General features: G+C 41.4%; 1 protein-coding gene across 3 annotated transcripts in view; it reads left to right on the top strand.

Moving 5' to 3' along the window:
- LOC309696382 (helicase ARIP4-like) overlaps positions 1–20,822 on the top strand; it is an 83,396-nt gene that overhangs the window by 40,521 nt on the left and 22,053 nt on the right. The window contains exon 1 of one of the 3 annotated variants that reach the window (XM_082517583.1): positions 6,781–7,082. The exons of the other annotated variants lie outside the window; for them this stretch is intronic. Within the exon in view, the coding sequence (XP_082373709.1) occupies positions 7,049–7,082 (34 nt within the window). The 5' untranslated portion in view covers positions 6,781–7,048. Of the gene's footprint in view, positions 1–6,780; positions 7,083–20,822 lie in introns of those variants that run through there. 3 annotated transcript variants of the gene reach the window in all.

Below are 20,822 nucleotides of genomic sequence, written 5' to 3'. Positions count from 1 at the left end.
TAGCAATCATATGCATATGAGCCTGCATATGCACCTGCCTCGTAAGCCATTTTCACACAAGACCTTTTGGCAGTCTCAGGGCTGGACATTTTTTCACACATTTTCCTTTCTGTAATATAACTCAGAGTAGGAAACGGTTCACTTCAGGCACACTCCCACTACTGGAAATACTCCATGTGGCTTAGAAAAGGTGAGTTTTCAGAATAGAGCATGCAGGAACTACACATGATGCACATATGCGAGCAGTAAATGGAGGAAATTATTTGTTGCACCATTCTCAGATGACATCACACAGATTTGCTACTAGGTCAACTGAAACTAAACTAAAACTAGGGTAAAGAAACATTTAAATTAACCAAAATAAAATAAAATAAAATAAAATAGAGTTTTGAAAATAGCTACTCCAGAACATATTGTGTACTCGCAAAATAAATGAAGTAAAAAATCATCTCGCTTATGTGATCTACCTTTAAAAAATGCTGTGATTATTTTAAGACCCATTCTGAGCTTTTGAAAAATTTGTCTCTATCAAATGTCCTAATGAAGCCGACAGAAGAAGAAGAAAGACTAGCTAACGTCTGATTAGACTTCAACGGGCATTTTCTTTCTTGAATCCACCTCGGTTGGTTGACGCACACAAGAGTTTTGACTTTCAGCATGTGTATAAAAATGGTGATAGAGCAGTGTTTATGCAAAAAAAAAAATCGGTGTGGATTTAGACGCCAAATGCATGCAGTTATCTTCTTTGTTGACTCTGGGACTCTAATCTTTTAACAGCTATAATCTTCCCCTGTTAGCAGAAGCTTGTGATTTCTCTCAATCTTTCTTAAACTTGGTGCTGTTTACTGTGCAACAACGCTGTCTCCAGACTTTGCACTGAACACACATGCATTTAGTGTGAGACTATAATATTGGGTGGATTTAAAAAGGCTGCTTTTCTTCTTCTGTTATGTAAAATGGGTCATGCAGTGTAACATTATGGCATAACAAGGTGGTTGATATATTTATTTATTTATTGTTAAAAGCGTTTAGAATATATCCTCCAGTCTAATTTCCTGCTGATCAAACTACTCGGGAATAAAAAAAAAAAAGATTATCTGCCAATCTGCTTTCATGATCGACATAAATACAACGCCTTAAATGGTTCATGACATCAATCCAACGTATATCATTCGATTTTCCAAACACACAAAGGATCTCAGTTTTTCATCTAGCTCCTGGCCAAACAGAATATGAAGATGGAAAACAGCGAGGCACAAATGCCTCTCTCTCTCCTCCCTCTGTTGGTCAATCTGGATTATGTAAACAGGGAAGTGCAAGCTCGGGTAGATACCGTAACTGTGGTAGTGTGGCAAAGGTGACCGTGTGCGAGCGCGAGCGTACTCGTTTGTTCCCAGGCAGTCCTGGCTTCACGTTCCAGCTGTCACTACCTGCTCTTTCTCTCCTCCCCCACCTCGCTATTTCCAATTCTGCTGCCCCTCCCCCCCAGACTTCCTTACAATGTGGGTTAGTATGTGTAACCATGTGACTGGGCTATGACCTTTCACCTTATGTGTGTGTGATCTGTGAAGGGTAATCCCACACGACCTCTTCCCTTTCTTTTCATCACGCTCTTCCACTTTTCTTGTCCTTTAATTACACATCTAGCCATTTTCTATTCCATCCCTTCTTTCTTGTCCTCCACCCTGTCAGGCTTGTGTTTTTCTTCCCCCACCTCCATGGTTCTTACTTCTCTCCACAGTTCGTCTCATCTGCACTGACAGTGTTTGCATTTATGTGTCACTGAAATTTACCATTTGTTGCAGTTGCGGTGTTTACGATGTGTTTATTAGTGTTAATGATGTGCGATGCTGCCCCGAGGAGCCAAAAAAAAAGAATTTTCCAAACAGAAAGTTGTACCACATGACTTTATTCATCTCCTTGTTTCAGCTTTGCATCTTGCAGCCATAGTTTGACTCCAGCATCACCCTCTCTATCGGTTCATATTGATCGCCTCCCCTCTCTGTCCACAATCATAAATCAGGCTGAAGTGGATTTGTGATTATATGTTACCGTTTTAGCTTGTCAGATCTGTATTTACACATTTATTACTACTAAACTAGGCGCCAGTCTATCCCAACCAATAAACAAATTCATATTCGATCGTATAAAATGTGTGCTTTTTGGACACCGACCGAGAGAGATCCTCCAATCTAATGTTTCTGACATCAGTTTTGAAGGATTTCATTTTCATTGGGGCAAAACAGAATCAGCACAATAAAAACTGCCATAAACTATCAGATCGTTCACTCCTCCTCTTCCCCCTTTCCCGATCTCTCATCCTCTTCTTTTCCTCTCATCTTCTCCTCTCTGTCCATCTCTTCCTGGTTGAACCCCATTACCCTTGTTACCTAAGGCAGCTTTCCTTGAGTGGGTGTGTCCTGCTGACATCACACACTGGCTCCTGTGTCGGTTGGCTGGGGGAGGGGAGAAGCAGAGAGAGGCGGGAGGAGGTAGACCGGAAAAGCTGCGCAGTGGCGTTGCGGGGGTGTTTCTACGTACGGCGGTCAGGGGCAGTTTTCAACGACTCATTGTTTTGTAATTGTCCCGATGGTCTTCTGTCCTCAGTGGAGCGCCGGTAAAGCTGCGCGACGAGGCTAGGTGTTGGGTGACTCACACACACACGCGCGCGCACACATAGACAGACACCTACACACACTTTGACACGCTCGGTTCAGACAGAACAGAGGAAGTGTGTAAACTGTATGAAGAAGGAGCACACACACAGATTGGAATAAGTTTCTGAGAGTGATAAGGAGGAGGCATGAATCTCTCACCAGACTAGGATACAGAAAGTTGCAGCCACATGACATGGGTGAGTAGCTGAAACCTTTTGACTGACTGGTTCAGTGTGAGATTCCTTCTACCGCTTTCTCTCTCTGGTCTCGTCCCCACACGTGTGTTTTGTTCTGTAATCTCTCAGTCAGCCCAGTAATATCTCCTGCTCTGTCTTTTTATCAGTACGAATGCAGACACATTCTATCATACTGACCTATATGTGGTGCCGTGCCAAGTCTTTAGCTGGGCTGTTGAGGCAGAGCAGAGCTCAGAGGTTTCATAAGGCATGTTATGAAATAGACACAGGGGTTGTCCTTGTTCCTGTTCCTGCCCCCCAAAAAAGTGTCTTTGCCTCAAGTTTCAAGGACTTCTGTGTCATTTTATTTATGTAAGACTTTCTTCTTGTTTCTGATTCACTTTTTTTTTTCTTGAGGTTGATGTAAAAGTGTCTCGTCCCAAATCAGTTTTTGTAAAGTATAAGTAGCTTCCAGTCTTTGGGGTAATAGAATAGAATTCAACTTTATTGTCATTGCACATGCACAGGTGCAGGGCAACGAAATGCAGTTTGCATCCATCCAGAAGTGCTTTAGTGATATAGATATATTACAATATATATTAGCAATAATATAGATATGTAAGTAGGGCCATATCATACGGTTCACGGTAATACCGGTATAATTTTGGGCAACGATAGAAAAATGAAATATCGCGATAGAATATGGGTAAAACGCGCATGCGCAGCGCCTTTGTTTTCATACGCACATGTCGGAAAAAGCATGGCGGCGAAAGCAAATCGTTGAATGAAACGCAACTTCAGTGGTGTGGAACTGGTTTAGCTTTCGTCCGTCAGATACACAACAAAGCACTATTTTTGGTAGAGCATGCTAGCGGGCCGTCGTTATTACCGTGTTTTTTGGAAAATACGGCACACTTAAAATCAATCCTTTGTCAAGCACCCTTGGCCACTGTACTAGTGTATTTCCATTGTGGGGGTGTTTACTGTAGGGGGGAGGAGACCAGAGGTTATAACTGTAACTGTTGTGTGGAGTTCTAGAGATCAGCCTTTAGAATAGGACTGCAGTGTGCTGATCTCCAGATGCATCTGTAAGAATAATGGGTAATAAAAGGATTGTGTAAAACATGGAAACATCTCAGCGTGATCTCTACCAGGACCAAAAGAATCGCAGAGACCGGCGTTGTCTCAACAATTGTCAGCAAGGAATTTGCATTTGCACTGTTAAATTTTTATATAACTTTAATTCACATAAAACAGCTGCTTGTTTAAGTGAAAATACATTGATGTTTTGTTTTGTTTTTTTGCACTAATAAAGTTGTGGAGTTGTAAAGTATTTTGTCCAGTGTCAGTTATATCGTCAGTTATATCGTTATCACAAATTTTCAAATGTATATCGTGATAAATATTTTTGGTCATATCGCCCTGCTCTAGTAATAAGCCATCTAATCCAGGATGAAGGGCTTCCTGTAAGTTTTTATAACAGTGTTCCCTCAGGTCTGTTAAAAAAATGTAACAAATTGGATTCATTAGCTGTAGAAAGGGTTAGGGTTAGGGTGTTAGGGGTTAGGGTTAGGGGTTAGTAGAGTAAACATTTGCTTGTTTACTCTACTCCATATGAATAGATATGAGTTTGCCACTCAGTGATTTCAACAGTGTTTCAGATCCACAAATAAACTTCTCATATGTTTCAGTGTGCGTTTAAAAATGTGTGGAAGGTAAAACGACACATTTCGAAGGCGTTCTATTACTGAGGTCACTCTTAGTATAACAGTAAACAATCGGTTTTAAGTATTGGACTGTCTTTATAAAATACGTGTGATATAATGTGTAACAGTTTTGAGTTTCTTAGCAGAAACCGCATATAAAGTAATAATGACGATCTTATAACACATGTAAGGGTTCTGATGGATGATGTGAGCTTTGATCTTATTTTGAAGGCGTTTCAGAGATGCTCACTCATGCAGAGGCATTCCTCTACGCTCTCTATTCTGTCACACACACACACAGTGGGGTCACCACGGAATCCCGACTCTGTCACTTGTCCAGCACTTAAAACAATCTCACGTGGGAGCGGGGAGATGCCTTTGAACGGGTGTTGTTTTTGTGTGGAACTGTGTGAAGTTAATGGTTCACTAAAGTATTTATTTAGTCTTCAGTGGCTTCAGATCTGTTATAAACAGGTGGGATTTCCAAAACTTTAGCACAGATTTAAAAAGAACTGTTGATTATTTGAATTTATTGACTGAATACTATTAGAATATTCAGTCAGTGAAGTTAATTTCACTAATTTCCATGTTTCCTTCAATATACTACAGCAGCGGTCCCCAACCCCCGGGCCTCGGACCGGTACCGGTCCGTGAGTCGTTTGGTACCGGGCCGCGAGAGTTGAAATGTATAGTTTTCAGGGTTTTTATCGGTTTTCAGCATTATTTTGTTATCGTTTTTATCGTTTACTTGGTTTTCCTGGGTCTTTGCACGTGTGTTATGAATAAATCTTCTTTTTTTCGGTACCGGTACTAGTTTTATTTTATTGTATTTATCCGCGACACCTTAAAGGCCGGTCCGTGAAAATATTGTTGGGCATAAACCGGTCCGTGGTGCAAAAAAGGTTGGGGACCGCTGTACTACAGCATCAGTCAGCGCTTAGTATATAAATAGGTGTATTTTGATGGTACACATTAAAAATAGAGCGCAATGAAAATAAACATATTCTCTTATAAATTTGCAGCAGTTTACTTCAGCATTGCTCTCTCACCTTATTTTGAAACACCTTTATTGTGCATTGCCTCGATATTTTTTATGTCCAATCATATCTCTCCATGATGTATTCCTCAAGATCGGGGATGTCAATCATAAGGCTTGGATGCCAGAATCCAATCCAGCCCATTGGATTCTTTTGGAAAATGAAGGAGGGCATATTTTTACTTTTTAGTGTATTTTAATAAGTTTTGCACCTTATGGGGGATAAAGACCTCCCCACTGACTGTTCATACTATACAAAAAGTAATTAAGTAATAGATAAACAATTAAATAGTTAGTTAGTTGCTGTGCTTTCTATATTGACTTTAGAATTTATTTATTTTTAACAAGGAGTCAAAAAAAATTGACATTTTCTATGAATTAACGGAAACTTTCTGTTTTCTAACTACAGGATCACGTGAGTGACCAGGATACAGGATATTGTTCTGTAAATTTAAACATTTATTTCTTACAATTTAAGCCCAAAGAGTCATGCTGACAGATTTCTGTTATTTACTACAACAGCTTTTTTTTGTCGTGTGGAAAAACTGAGACGCATTGTTGAAATTGCATTATTTCTTATATTATGATATTTCAGGGGATTAAATGTGTAAACTTCTTTTCACTGACAGACACTGGTTTTTCACCAGTCTGCCCCACTTAGGATCAAACTAAGCTATGAGTTTGTGACCCACAAAGTAAACTGATATAGAATTAGAGATCAGTAAAATTAGACTGATCTCGAGGGATCTGTTTAGTGCAGGAAAGCCAAATGATGCATCAGAACGTCTCCTTTATGTGAGTGCACCTTGGGCCTTGAAGTGCGGTAAAAGTTATAATGGCCATTATCACTCACTAGGTGTTTAAAGTTTGAGAGTCTGTGAAAGTCACTTTGTTGTAATGCGTGTTAATCCTCTGACGTGTGGTTGTGTGTACATGTATGTGTAATTTGATCTTTGAGGCAACAACTTTTACAAGCCTTGCTGAGATGTTGTAACGCCTTTAATCATCAACGAACACTTAAATGGTTCCTGCTTCTGTGTATGCTTTGTATTCCTGACTCTGTTTATGGGGGAGTGGTTTAATATGACAGTTTTTTTGTTTTTTTTTAGCTTTAGTTGAGCGAGGGGAGGAGATTGAAGGGTGGTAGGAGTCCCCCCTCAGCAGGGCCCCAGCTCCAGCATGAAGGGTTATGTAAGTTTTCAGCTGCCAGCCTTCCTAGCTGCCTCTGCCTCACATTCACATTGTTATTGACCAGAAAGGAGCACACAGTGGTGGACCAGTAGTCAGAGAGTCAGTCAGTCACTGAGGTAGTCAATTTAAAGCCCACCTAAGTGTAAAGCCAGGCTAAGAGGAGGGAAGATCCACCTCCTCCTTACTTCTTTTTAAAAGTTTTTTTTCCTTGAAAGGGGAAGCAATTTTGAGAGTGTGACAGGGAGGCAGAGGACACCACCTTTTCCTCTGTTTCTGATAACCATGCTGCTTCTGGATGAATCGGAATCATTTGCAGGTGGGTGACATAATTCGCCTGAACCGTGTTGAGGTTGTGGAAGCGATTCATCTTTGGGGAGAAAGTTAGAAAGAAATGAGGGGAAAATATGGAGGTGCGTAAATGTTGTATGCGCTATGAATGCTTTAAGAACAGGAAGAAAACGCCACACAGAGAGCTTCACGCGTACGCTGAAGTTTATCTGATGAGATAACGAACAGTGTTACTTGGCTGCAGAGGCGCTTCCTTTCTGCATCCTGTTTCAGGAGAGGCAGCATGAAGAGAAGCCAGAGAAGAGGTGCACGGAGGGGGAAAATGAGTTAGAAGCTGCAAGATGATGAGAAATGGGGAACTTTGATGTTATAAAACCAGCTAAGAATTGACTAGAATGTGCAGCAGTTGTTGATTGAGGGTCGTTAAGTTACTTAACATTGTTGTGTAACACTGGATCTATACCTCCTTAGGCGTGTGCAGTCTATCTGAGCACGCTTTCTATTTACTTTTCTGGTTTCATCTATTTTTCTCTTCTCAGTCACCGTCTACAATCGCTGCTCTCTCTCTGCTCGATTCGTCCCATTTTTCTTATCTTCCTTCCATCTTTCAGCCGGTCTTTCTCCCACTCGTGTCCACTGCCTCTCTCTCTGTTGTCAGTTCCTGCCTCCGATTGGCTGTCTCTACGGTTACCTAAACCAATGCCAGTGCTGTGATTGGCGGACGGGGGTAGGATCGGGCCATGCTGGAAGTGTGAGCATGTGGAGGCAGGAAAACATATGGTTCAGCAGACCAGTGGGTTAGGGGGGTAAACGGCTGTAGCTGGAATGAATGAAAATGAAGGCTCTGAGTTCGTTCACATTTCTTCATCTGTTTATCCAGCAAACACAAGATAATCAGAAACTTCAAATCTTGTGTTAGATCAACTTTAATAGTTTGTTTTCAGTCAGATCAGGATTTTAAGTCTTAAATTTGTCTTAATTTGAAGCTGTCTTCACTGAATTTAGATGTACAGTGCAATGATTTGTGAGTCTTGTTGCACATGCGCTCAGTTTAAAGTTGACTCACAGATATTAAAAACATGTGATCGTGTGGATGAAGTAGGATCCAGAGTGGCCCTAAAACCATATTCAGATTGTCCTTGTTCTGCTTTTTATTAGTTTTTTAAGATCCATGTACATTTGCAAACAGTGAACGGAAATCTTGGTCCGGACGTCTTTGCACGTATGCCAAAACTTCTGATAAATTAGACACTGCCCTCCAGGGGCACTTTAGGCAAACAATGGCTTCCCGCAGTGTGCCCAATAGGAATGTAACTATTCAAGGTAAAGTTATGCGTCACGTCAGTCATTGTTTCATTTTATGCCCAATGTTCTGCAGTAAAAAGACAAAACAGTGCAGCTGCAGGGATTTTTACACGTTTTAACAGCAGTTGTTGAGATTAAAACAGGTACTGTTAAGGTCTCCAGAAAAGGTCACCAGCTCATAATTCAGGATCTGCCTGATCACGTAAGCGTTTTTTTTTAGACTTTAAAAACAGTGCTTTAATTTTGCTTAGCGAGCACCACGGCCCACTGACTCTCCTCTTGTTCCCTTTTGAAAAACGTTCACAGAAAATCCTTTATGGAGAAATAACTGTCTGCATGCTCGTAATTCATGGGATCGCTCTGGGCGTTTGGCTCACTATGAAAAGAGACACTAGATACCTCGTCATGTCTCTGATTGTGCTGTGTCAAATAGCGACGAAGGGTAAAAAGAATAGGACACACTGTTTTTCCCTAAATCTGTTGTGCGTGCGTGTATTTGAGAACAGTGCGTCCGTCAGTGGAGAGAGGGTTTCCGTGAAAAGAAAACAAATTTGACATTTTAATAGCAGCAAAAAGTCTGTCGTACAATAAAACAGGAACAGGCTTGTACTGATTGTTCTTCCATCGTTCTGCACTGCTTGCTCTGTTCAGCTGTAATTGGCCTCAGCATGCCGGGGAGGAACAACCCGTCCTGTTCAGGCCAGCACTGGAGTCCGGGCCAAGCACCAGGAGCACGTGCAGTCTGATTGCTTTCATAACGCCCTGGTGCTGAGGATGGACACACGGCTAATGCTCTCTTTGTCAAGAAGCAGTTTTTATTAAATGTTCTTTCATCTTCCTGGTACCGCAGATTTCTTTGTCTTTATTGTAAAATTTCCCCTTCCAGGTTCGAGTGACCTCTCTTTTTCATCTTTCTCCCATCCACACTTTTCCGAGTGCCTCACTCCTCCTCTCTCTCAAGTCTTAAAAAATTTGACCACAGATTAAAGCAGGTAGCAGATTTCCTTTTAAGAAATTTATACCCCATAAACTTGAGATCTTCTTTAACTTTGTGTGTATCCTCTGCTGCACTTCCAAGTCCTGTTTTACCTCATCTAATCCCCACTTATTCTCTCTGTCTCATTAAATGGCCGCAGTGCTGTATAATGTTACAGTACAAAAGTCTTTTGATCAGATAGCGAACGTCATGGGTGTGGTGCCTGCACTAAGCCAATACCGGTTACATTATTTCACATTGCTACTAAATATTGGCTAGATTACAACGAGCTTAGAAATCTAAAGATGCTTTTTCAGTCTGCAGTGATCATTTATTCAGCTTCTTTTTGACAACCTGATTGGTAAATGTAAAGAGACACAAGTCCCTGAAATGATAAACAAATAATTATAAAACAGCCCTATGATAGATTGGCGATGTTTCCAGTGTGTACCCAGCCTGTCGTCCCGTAATAGGTGGGATTGAATTAGTGGAAGAATAACGGATGGATTATAAAATGTGATTTGTTTCAGTCTCTTTATAACGACTTCACAATCATAAATTTTACTTGTATTGATGTGTAATTAAATAGTCGTTATGGGTTGAAGAGAAAACAGTGCTTTTGCGGTGTAGCTCGAAGCGTTTCACAATATGAAATGTTTCTTGGTACTGAAAGAGGAGTAATGGGAAATGGTTACGTGAGTTTTGCTCTCTTTCCACCTCCGGAGGAGCTGTGACCGGTAGTTCATTAGCTGAAATGTTTCTCATTGTGTGCCAAAGTGTTAAGATTTTGGGTTTCTCAGAAGATATCTCACAGGGTGTTCAGAGGCTGAAAGTACACACTGTGTGCAAACTGTTGCCAATAAGGGTTTTATGTAACAGGCTATAGTGTGACCAGCACGAACCATCCCGACGTTCTCTCCTTCTCCTCTGGCTCCTCCTCCCTCCTCTGCCTCCCTCCCCAGCAGCAGTGACACACTGGCCTACTAACAGCCTGTTCTACCTCGTCTCACCCCCTCTGCTGTGCCGTCTTTATCACATGGCCGTTGTCTCTCCACCTCCTTTTTTTCCTCTCTGTCTTCTCGTCTCACCGCCTCATCGTTTCTCTGACACACTCGTCGGAATCGCTGCCAACAGGAACATTTCATAACTCACCTGCATCGCTCTAATAAAGCAGCCTTAATAACTCATTCAGGGCAGTGTCTTACATAAGAGAGGTGTGCGCGTGCGTGTGTGTTGCTCAGCATTAGTATTGAGATTTTATTTTCGTCCTCATGGCAAGCACGTAACCCAGTTAAATCTCGGTCAGTCTTTCGGGAGAACAACTTAAAAACTTTGAGAAACTTTCCTGCATTTGGCTGTAATTTGGTTGGGTGGGGTCAATAAACCACAACAAAAAATTACAGAGACAGCGAGTGAGACAATATTTTTATTTGAACTATGAGCTTATAAATTGCTCTAATTTGGCAGGAAGTTCATGATGTATTTGCACTGATGATCATTTACAGATGCCTAGATCTCTGATTTGGTCACATGACCTTATAAAGGTTTAGAACTGCAGAAGTAGAAAGCATTTACAGTCTATATATCTACAGTGGGGCAAAAAAGTATTTAGTCAGCCACCGATTGTGCAAGTTCCCCCACTTAAAATGATGACAGAGGTCAGTAATTTGCACCAGAGGTACACTTCAACTGTGAGAGACAGAATGTGAAAAAAAAATCCATGAATTCACATGGTAGGATTTGTAAAGAATTTATTCGTAAATTAGGGTGGAAAATAAGTATTTGGTCACCTCAAACAAGGAAAATCTCTGGCTCTCACAGACCTGTAACGTCTTCTGTAAGAAGCTTTTCTGTCCCCCACTCGTTACCTGTATGAATGGCACCTGTTTGAACTCATCATCTGTATAAAAGACACCTGTCCACAGCCTCAAACAGTCAGACTCCAAACGCCGCCATGGCCAAGACCAAAGAGCTTTCGAAGGACACCAGGAAAAGTATTGTAGACCTGCACCAGACTGGGAAGAGTGAATCTACAATAGGCAAGCAGCTTGGTGTGAAAAAATCAACTGTGGGAGCAATCATCAGAAAATGGAAGACATACAAGACCACTGATAATCTCCCTCGATCTGGGGCTCCACGCAAGATCTCATCCCGTGGGGTCAAAATGATCATGAGAACGGTGAGCAAAGATCCCAGAACCACACGGGGAGACCTGGTGAATGACCTGCAGAGAGCTGGGACCAAAGTAACAAAGGTCACCATCAGTAACACACTACAACGGCAGGGAATCAAATCCCGCAGTGCCAGACGTGTTCCGCTGCTGAAGCCAGTGCATGTCCAGGCCCGTCTGAAGTTTGCCAGAGAGCACATGAATGATACAGCAGAGGATTGGGAGAATGTCATGTGGTCAGATGAAACCAAAGTAGAACTTTTTGGTATAAACTCAACTCGTCGTGTTTGGAGGAAGAAGAATACTGAGTTGCATCCCAAGAACACCATACCTACTGTGAAGCATGGGGGTGGAAACATCATGCTATGGGGCTGTTTTTCTGCCAAGGGGACAGGACGACTGATCCGTGTTAAGGACAGAATGAATGGGGCCATGTATCGTGAGATTTTGAGCCAAAACCTCCTTCCATCAGTGAGAACTTTGAAGATGAAACGAGGCTGGGTCTTCCAACATGACAATGATCCAAAACACACCGCCCGGGCAACAAAGGAGTGGCTCCGTAAGAAGCATTTGAAAGTCCTGGAGTGGCCTAGCCAGTCTCCAGACCTCAACCCCATAGAAAATCTGTGGCGGGAGTTGGAAGTCCGTGTTGCTCGGCGACAGCCCCAAAACATCACTGCTCTCGAGAAGATCTGCATGGAGGAATGGGCCAAGATACCAGCTACTGTGTGTGCAAACCTGGTAAAGACCTATAGTAAACGTTTGACCTCTGTTATTGCCAACAAAGGTTATGTTACAAAGTATTGAGTTGTATTTTTGTTATTGACCAAATACTTATTTTCCACCCTGATTTACGAATAAATTCTTTACAAATCCTACCATGTGGATTCATGGATTTTTTTTTCACATTCTGTCTCTCACAGTTGAAGTGTACCTCTGGTGCAAATTACTGACCTCTGTCATCATTTTAAGTGGGGGAACTTGCACAATCGGGGGCTGACTAAATACTTTTTTGCCCCACTGTACCTGATATCATGGCCATGATCTGTTGCTAGTGAGTGAACGACTACAAAAGCATATACAGCGTGCAGCTACTCCTCCCCTGCACTGATAGGAGCCAGTTAAGGTGGTTCAGACATGATGCCTCCTGGATTTCTCTTAGGTGATGTGTTTTTGATGGCTGGCAGGTGGTTAATCGGAAGAGGAAGGTCTGGGAATTCCTGGTTAATGTACGCTCTTACCTGGATAAGCAGATGCTGATAAGGTGGATGAATAGATGGAAGAAGACATTATTCCATCTGTCATCAACTATGGAAAAAGCAGAAATAATACCCTAGCTGTAACTGTCAGGCCAAGTTTAAGAGTTTTGCATTTTTTATAGTTTATAGTTTGTCTGTTGGTATGTTCTTCCAAGCAGTCTGTCCACCAGCGTCACTGTCTGTGCTCCATCCAGCCACCTTAAATAATCTCTGACACTCTCCTTGCCTTAAGAGAACAGCACGGACGCTGCTGAACAGCAGGAGCGAGGTGGAAAATCATGCCGACACACTCATCACTCTGTGTGTGTGTTTCAAAGTCTAGATGTTCTTTAAACGTCGCTGTGAGACCATCAGCTCTTGCGAGTGTGCTCTGTGTGCTTGCAATGCGTTACATCTTTTAATGTGTGTGTGTGGAGGACGTGAGATTCTTGTGAACATGCTGGTTGTGTAACAGCCAGAGGCAGCAGTTACATAAGCGTCCCTTCTCGTCGGACCAGCCTTAGCGGCGGTGGCCTGGCTGTCTGTTGGGGAGCAACTTTTTCCCTTTGTGAGACTCGGACTGCGTAAATGAGAAAGCCAGGAAGTCACTTAATAAAGCAGGTCGTCTTATTGGACCTCCACCTGAACACAAATAGAAGTTTTGTCTTTTCTATACTTTAACTCTTTACACAGCAGACTGACCTTGTCAACATATTCATCAATGACACATCTCCAGTTTGGATCCGTCATTTACGTTTCCACTCGAAACAGTATGTTGAACTGGAAGCTGTTATTTACTTCTGATAACAATCAAACTTTTTGTTTTGAGTTTGTCGGTTTTTCACATATTTTCCATCATGTTCTAGTTTACTAGGAATCTCTGAATAGTTGGGCCACAAGACAAGCCTAAATCACACTTGATGGTATAATTTAGCAGCCATTATATGAAGGTAGATCTTATCTCCAAGCCTCTCTGAAACTGCGATTTTTAATCTCAATTCTAAAGCTATGTTTGCAATACCAACTCAGATTAACTTGAAGTGAAAAAGAATAATGGCAGTTAAACAAGTAGGAGGATGGTTTCATTTCTTTTGTTCAGAGGGTCTTGGATTTCTGGCAGGTTACTACTAAAAGAAAAAAATATGAACCTCTAGCATAGGAAATAAGAGGGGTTTTTTTTAGATTGATTTCTGCATTTTGTCATTTAAAAATGTGCAGTGAAAGATTTCCTTCACTTCACTTGCGGTGCTCCTGTATTTTCAAGTGAAATTCTACAAATTGCATCGGCTTTCAGTTAGCGTGAAGCAAAATCTTAGCCCTGAGTGAAAATTGGAGGCCAAAAAAGGCCATCAGCCAAGAAACAAGTGAAAATAAACAAAAACTTGTACCAATTCTCACCATTTTATCTCTTGCCTTAGCCCCCAGTTACATGCGAGATCAATAATTGGCCATCTTTCAATTGGGCCCCTTGGCAGATGTGTATTCCCCAACGTCTTTGCTGGTACTGGAATGCGACTGTGACCACAAAGAGGTATATGGTGCTGCACCTAAGACGTCCTCGTGATTTCTTTGGTTGATAGCAGAGGGCTTTGGTGAAAATGTGGAAACTAAGAAACCAGAACAGAATAGAGACCATTTCTTCTTCGAAGTTTAAGGGGCACCAGTTGAAACGAGCTGGCTGCTGAGGTAAGGCGACACATTTACTTTGAAGGTGAACGCATTATGCATTATGTTGTTTGTATTACACTTTTTCAAGCTTTACTACCACTCTGCTAGTGGGTTAGCAGGTGTTTGCAGACAAGTTTTCCATGCAAATTACAGGTGACTGCTGCAGGCTGCCGGTGACCAAAACAATCACCAGCAAGCTTTTGCTGCAACAGCCTCGCCAACACTCAGCAACCAGTTGGGGAATGCACATTTTCCCCTCAAGACTGGAGGTTCCCACGGGGGTAGCGGATCAGTCAATAGGTCTGTGTGACTGAAGCCTTATAAGTTTTCTGTGATTATATTTGGATCTACCCTGACAAATTCATCTCTATTTACACATAAGCGCTTATTAAAAAAAATATCACCCGAGCTTTTAGTTTCTTATATTTGACAACCTAAATACCCTCCATGCATCCATCCACTTATGCTTGTCCTGATCAGGATTTCTTTAGTAGAGGATAAACCTTCATCAGCATCATCAGCGAAAACGTACAGCACATTATTGTTTGATATGAAGCATCGTGCCAGTAATCAGCTTGCATGTCAGACCGATGGAATTACAGCTTCTAATGACAGCAGAAATTGTTTTATAAATGGATCTCAGCATGGGGGCAATTGTGTACAAGTGAGACTCATTGATGAGGAAAGAAATCCAGCGAAGGAGGAGGAGAACAAGTGACAGGTGAGTGCGATGAGGTGGAAGCAGGATTAGATGGGAAGGGGAGGGGTGAGAAAATGAGAAGCAGGAAAGGACAAGTGTGAAGATGGTGCATCTCTGATTTCATGCAGAGCTGCATTTGGAGTGGAGAAAGTGAATAAAGACTTATAATACACACCTGCAGAATAATGAGCTAGTAAAGCAAATGTAGACTCAGGTGTTTAGTACGCATTCTAACAAAGGTTTAATTTTTTTAAAAAGTAATGAAAAAATAGTCAGGAATAGTCATAATAATTAAAAAATATCAATGCATGAATTGCATTTAAAACCACTTAATTTCAAATAGCTTTTCACTTTTCAAATAAATAAAACTTGCCAGTTACAAAAAAGCATTTTTATTTAAGCATGGCTTACTACTTGCTTCTTGCCTCTAATTCTTGTTGCGTCACAAAGTTGCCCTGTTTTACAGGCATTTTAAAAGTCTGTGATGTTACACAATTTATATTGCAGTTTTTCCAAACATGTTGAATAACTGCAAGAGAATTTGTGGTTCTCGGTAAAGGGGATTAAAATTGATTCTTTTTTCCACCAGCACTTGTCCAGCTGAGCCTCTTGGGACAGCGTTAAATGAGACGATTAGATGAATCATTTAGATGCTCTGTTACTATAAATATTCTATTCTTCTATTTTCTATGTACTTCCTGGAATACCACGTTTGAATAATAATACAGTTTGTCCTCTCTGTGTGTTTGTGTCTCTGTGCACGTAAAACGTGTGACGCAGAGGATTCTCCACCGCGTAGTAGTAAATATGTGCCATCATCTGTAATCTGCTTACACAGACAGCAGCTGGCCAATGACGGGTCGCGACACAGACAGATTGTCCACTTCAGCCTTTCTTTCTTTCTTTCTTTTTACGAGGCAAGAAAAAGATTGAAAGCTTTTTTTTAATGTTTTAATCTTCAAAGGACATTAGACCCTAAAAACATCCTCAGGTCTCACCATTCCTTGAATGTCTGACTTGATGGAAGTTGGTATGTAGGTCAGAACCTCATATTTCTTGTGTGAGGCTGTGTTTGTGTGCATCTCTCTAAGCTCGCCCTCAGATGTCTCAGGTCATGATTTATAGATGCAATTGAATCTCATGCAGGTGTCGGATCTCAAACTAAATTGGGGTCATCGTCAGTTCATTGTTAATAGAGAAGCTCGGGAAAATGGTACTCGACGACTTCGGAGAGTACCAATCTTTACTCCCAGTTTTAGTTCAAGGTCCAGATTTCTATCCATCTTTTTTTTTGCCAGAGAAGTTTTTTTTGAGAAGCAAAGACAGATTACAGAAGAATCTGCAGTCTGCCATCTGTTTTTCTCACTTATGGGCAAAACCTTGGCATCGCTAACTTGTCAGTTTTTTCAGAGCCAAGAAAACAGCCTGTACCACTAATGACGCTAGAGAAAAACAAGACTTTATGAGGGGACTGATGCGTTATACTGCTGTTAGTACATATTTGTAGGTAATTCTCTTTGGTTACTCTTTTTAACCCTGTAGTTTTAACCTTTCCTGTTCTTCTGCCTCCTCACTTTAAGAAATTGACACATTAGGAGTTGCCACTTACTTCACATAAACACACACACACACACACACACAGAGTTCTTTGGCACACTTATGTTTGTATGTTCGGCAGCATAGTGCGAAGAGTTATATAAACACTTACATGCATTGATGTGGTTACATAAACTTGGTAAGCAGAAGATGTTTCTTCTCTGCAACCCCACTCAGACACTCATACGTGTCACACCAACCATGAATCTGTTGCCGGTGGCCTTGCATTCTGTCGAGGCTCGTATCTCTCAAGAACATGTTGTGTTGTCTTTTGTGAGGAGCGCTGGGTCTCGAGCCCACAGGGAGTGTCCAACTAAGCGAATTAATGGCTTAGAAAATGTGCTGCGGGTGCTGCTTACTCTGTGACGCTCGCTGGTCCCGGTGAGTCAGCATTTCATCAAGACACTGAATTACTTTCTTTCCCAGCTCTGTCGTGACGGAGGTTGAGCTTTCACCACGTTTCACACTTTGCTTTGACTAATTTTACCCACATATTGTCACAGTTGTTTTCTGCTCCTCGCGGCTTCGCAGCAAACTGATGGTTTAAATCAGTCACCTAGCAACAGTCAGCTCTCCAACTCTGATTCTCACCTTGAGATAACGCCTCAGCTGGCCTTCTGCACAAGGGAGGGTTTTTGTTTAATTAGGTGGGCGGGTCTTGGACGCTGAATTTAGATCAGAACTGAAACTGTGTAGTTACTGCATTTGAAGTGTGTGTGTGGGGGGGTTGCTATAACTCATGTTCTGAACTGAAAGAGTTTTCAGATTCTCATGAACCAAGCAATCATTTAATTAAAACATACTGATAATAAAAGCTGGTGTGACGCTTGGGGTTACGCTCTCAGTGTGTGACAAACTCTGTCGTTATTGCGTTAGATATGCAAGTCTACCACATCTCATGGACCTCCAAAACTCTTACAGCTATAACCACATGTTTATGCTCTTTTGAGTGAGCATATTTGGTCTGCTATGTGTATAGTAGGGGTGCAACGATACACAAAATTCACGGTTCGGTTCGGTTCGATACTTTGGTGTCACGGTTCGATATTTTTTCGATACAAAAAAAAAATGTTCATGCCTTTTTAATTTGTCATTTATTAAAATTATAAATATATATTTTAACACAAAAGTACAGTTTTTAAATTTAACCCTAACCCTTGTGCGTGTTGTTTTTTAGCTCGTCATATTGCAGCCACAGAAATTCTTTTGTCCATGAAACCATAAAGCTGCACTTTCTTTTTGCCTTATAGTCTGATTTGTCATAACTTCTCCGTTTTGTGGTAAGCTTTTCTTTGGCTGTCACTTCTTCACCCTGACCTGTCTTATTTGGCTCAGCAGAACTGAAATGCTTTTACACGCGCACTCACATAAGCTCAGCGATTCTCTGCGCGATCAACCTCTCACATGTTTAAGCTGCGGGAGATTTCACTTGTCATGTTTGCATAGTAAGCTAACAATTAATAAGACGATGTCAGAGGAATTGGTGCACAAATTATCATCACTCACAGATCAGTGCTGTCGCTCTCTATACACAGTTCGCGCGATTGCAAAGTGAAAGCAAAAAAACAAGCGCAAATTCAAACACGATTTCAATATGTCACATATTGACAGTGGCTCACCCAATGACATAATTACCCAGCTACATTTCTGAAAGAATGCAAAAGCATTGACATATATTTTTCCTTCCTACAATAGCCCGACAGGCAGGGCAGAGATAGCCCCGGGACGTTGGGCTAGCGATATTGTGAGCCCTGTATCTGATTGAGGAATCACTCATCTTTGGAAAAGAGAGTTTATTACAGAGAAATGTCTCTTTCCAAAATAAAAGCTATACTATCCGCTTCTTCTGGGCTATATTCTCAGCAGCATATTAAACATATCAGGTCTCCATAAGGAGAATCCTGTGCTAACAGCTGTCTAAATGACTCGGCTAAAGTTTGTAGCATGCATGCTTGTTGTTTTTGTCTTTGCACTAGGATGATGTCGGTGTAAATGTGCAGTCATATTCGTTGTGTTCCCACTAGTGCTTTCAGGTTAATCTCGTTGAAATAACCTTAACGCCACAACACGGCAAATCTCCGTTAACGAGCTACCCTATACAGAGGGGCTAGACGGCCAACACGTTAACGAGCTAACTGCGCTAACACACTAGCTCCCACCCATGTAATTGAGCATTGCATGGCACATCCAACATACTGTTTTACTTTAGTCCATGACTCGCTTACCTTCAGGGTCATACGTCACATGAAAACCAAAATAATTCCAAACGCCAGATCTGAATGAGGGTGGGGAGGTCCACTTCTGTCTTGCTAGCTTGCCCTGCGCTCTTCCTTCTGACCATGCTGTCTGTGTTGAGTGCTCAGTGAATCTGCGTTCGACTACTCCGCCTAGGCTGCACTCTCGAGCCTAGGCGGAGTAGTCAAATGCAGATTCACTGAGCGCTCAACACAGACAGCATCGTCAGAAGGAAAGTTGATAAAATAAATTACAAATTTTGTATTGTTCTTTTTTTTTTCTCCCCTTTGGTTTTCTTTCTTTCTCTCCCCCTCTTTCTTTCATTCTTTCCCCCTGTCCTATCCCACAGTCATGTCTGTCCCGTTTGCAACTGAAAATAAAATAAATTCATAATTATAATAAAGGTCAATCAAATGGACCAATATGATGATCCACTTAAAATAAATCCTCTTGGCATCTTTCTTGGCCTCAAGACAACAATTCTGATGGCTATAGATCCAAACGGGACACAAAAAAAAAAAAATTGAAAAAAATTGAAAAAAATTGTATTGTTCGATACATATGCGTACCGAACCGAAAGCACTGTATCGAACGGTTCAATATCGATACGAATATCGTTGCACCCCTAGTGTATAGATATGCTGGTATGACTATATGTGTTCTCCAATATGTGCCGATTTTAAATCTTCCCAAAATAATGCAGAAAAGGGTTTGTTTGTTTGACATGGTGCGATCTCCTAGTTTGCCCATCTAAACCCTTCAAACCCCACTTTTTACAATCACAGCACATGCCATGTAAACCTCTGTCTTCAATTGAAATCATTAGGTTGCGAAATAAACTGTACATCTAGAATATCATCCACTATTTAGATATCAAGTTGTTTTATTTAATACCAATTGGCCTTTCTCCTACTCATGGCAACACTAATCTTTAGTGTTGAGATTTATTTATGTTCATTTCATCAGAAATCATAAATAAAATCTTTAGTGTGCTGAAGTGGAAAGTAGCATGGAAATAATAAGCCACCAAATGGTAATATGCTACTCAAACTGGATTTCCTGCTTCCTTGTAACTGACAGGTTATTGGTTTTTAGACATAATGGAGAATAGACCTGAGAAATTGAATCTGTGAGCAGTTTGGCAGGAGTTGCTGATACTGGAGGGAATCAGGTGATGAGGCACAAAGCAAAGGCCATTTGATGCAATTGCGATCCATATTGCATTATGTAATATGTTTGTGTCTGACTTCCTGCAGCCGATGACATTTATCTTCGCCGGCTATTTTGATTGGAGTGCTTCCAAACTCGTCCTCACAGAGTTATGAGCACAGCACTCAAGACGCAAGTGTACGTTAGCAAAGCATGATTCAGGAGAGGCTTTTGCTTCCTCGGGCCCTCGGCAGAGAGTATTGAACAGTTTATCTGTTATATAAGTTATTTTTGCACATTTATGCGAGCGTGTTGTATAACCTGTCGGGCCGTAATGCGACGAGATTCTCCCCCCATGTGTGCGTTCGCGAGTCTGTGTATGGGTCTGTACATCTTCCTGTATATATGAGAGGCACTTCATCGTGACAGCTTCCAGATTGCTCTCTGAAACACGCTGTTACAGCTGCACGGTGCTCTGTTTTCTGTTCATGTTAAAGTCCCAGCTCGGCTTTCACCTTGACATCTCTAATTTGTCAAAGTTGAGTTTAAACCCACAAAAAACAGTTAATATTCTAGTGACACGATGAGAGGATATAGAGAATGGGTAAATATTCTGTGGATGTGCAATCTTTTTCCCTTCCCTTAGAAACTAGTGACATGGCTGAATAGCAGCTTGTGTTCAAAGCTGCTACTGTTAAAATTCCTTCGGTTATTACTTAATAAATCACAGT

The sequence above is a fragment of the Aulonocara stuartgranti genome (assembly GCF_965226115.1).
Source record: "Aulonocara stuartgranti genome assembly, chromosome: 20".
Taxonomy (NCBI): Eukaryota; Metazoa; Chordata; class Actinopteri; order Cichliformes; family Cichlidae; genus Aulonocara; species Aulonocara stuartgranti.
This window is presented reverse-complemented; position numbering and strand designations above follow the sequence as displayed.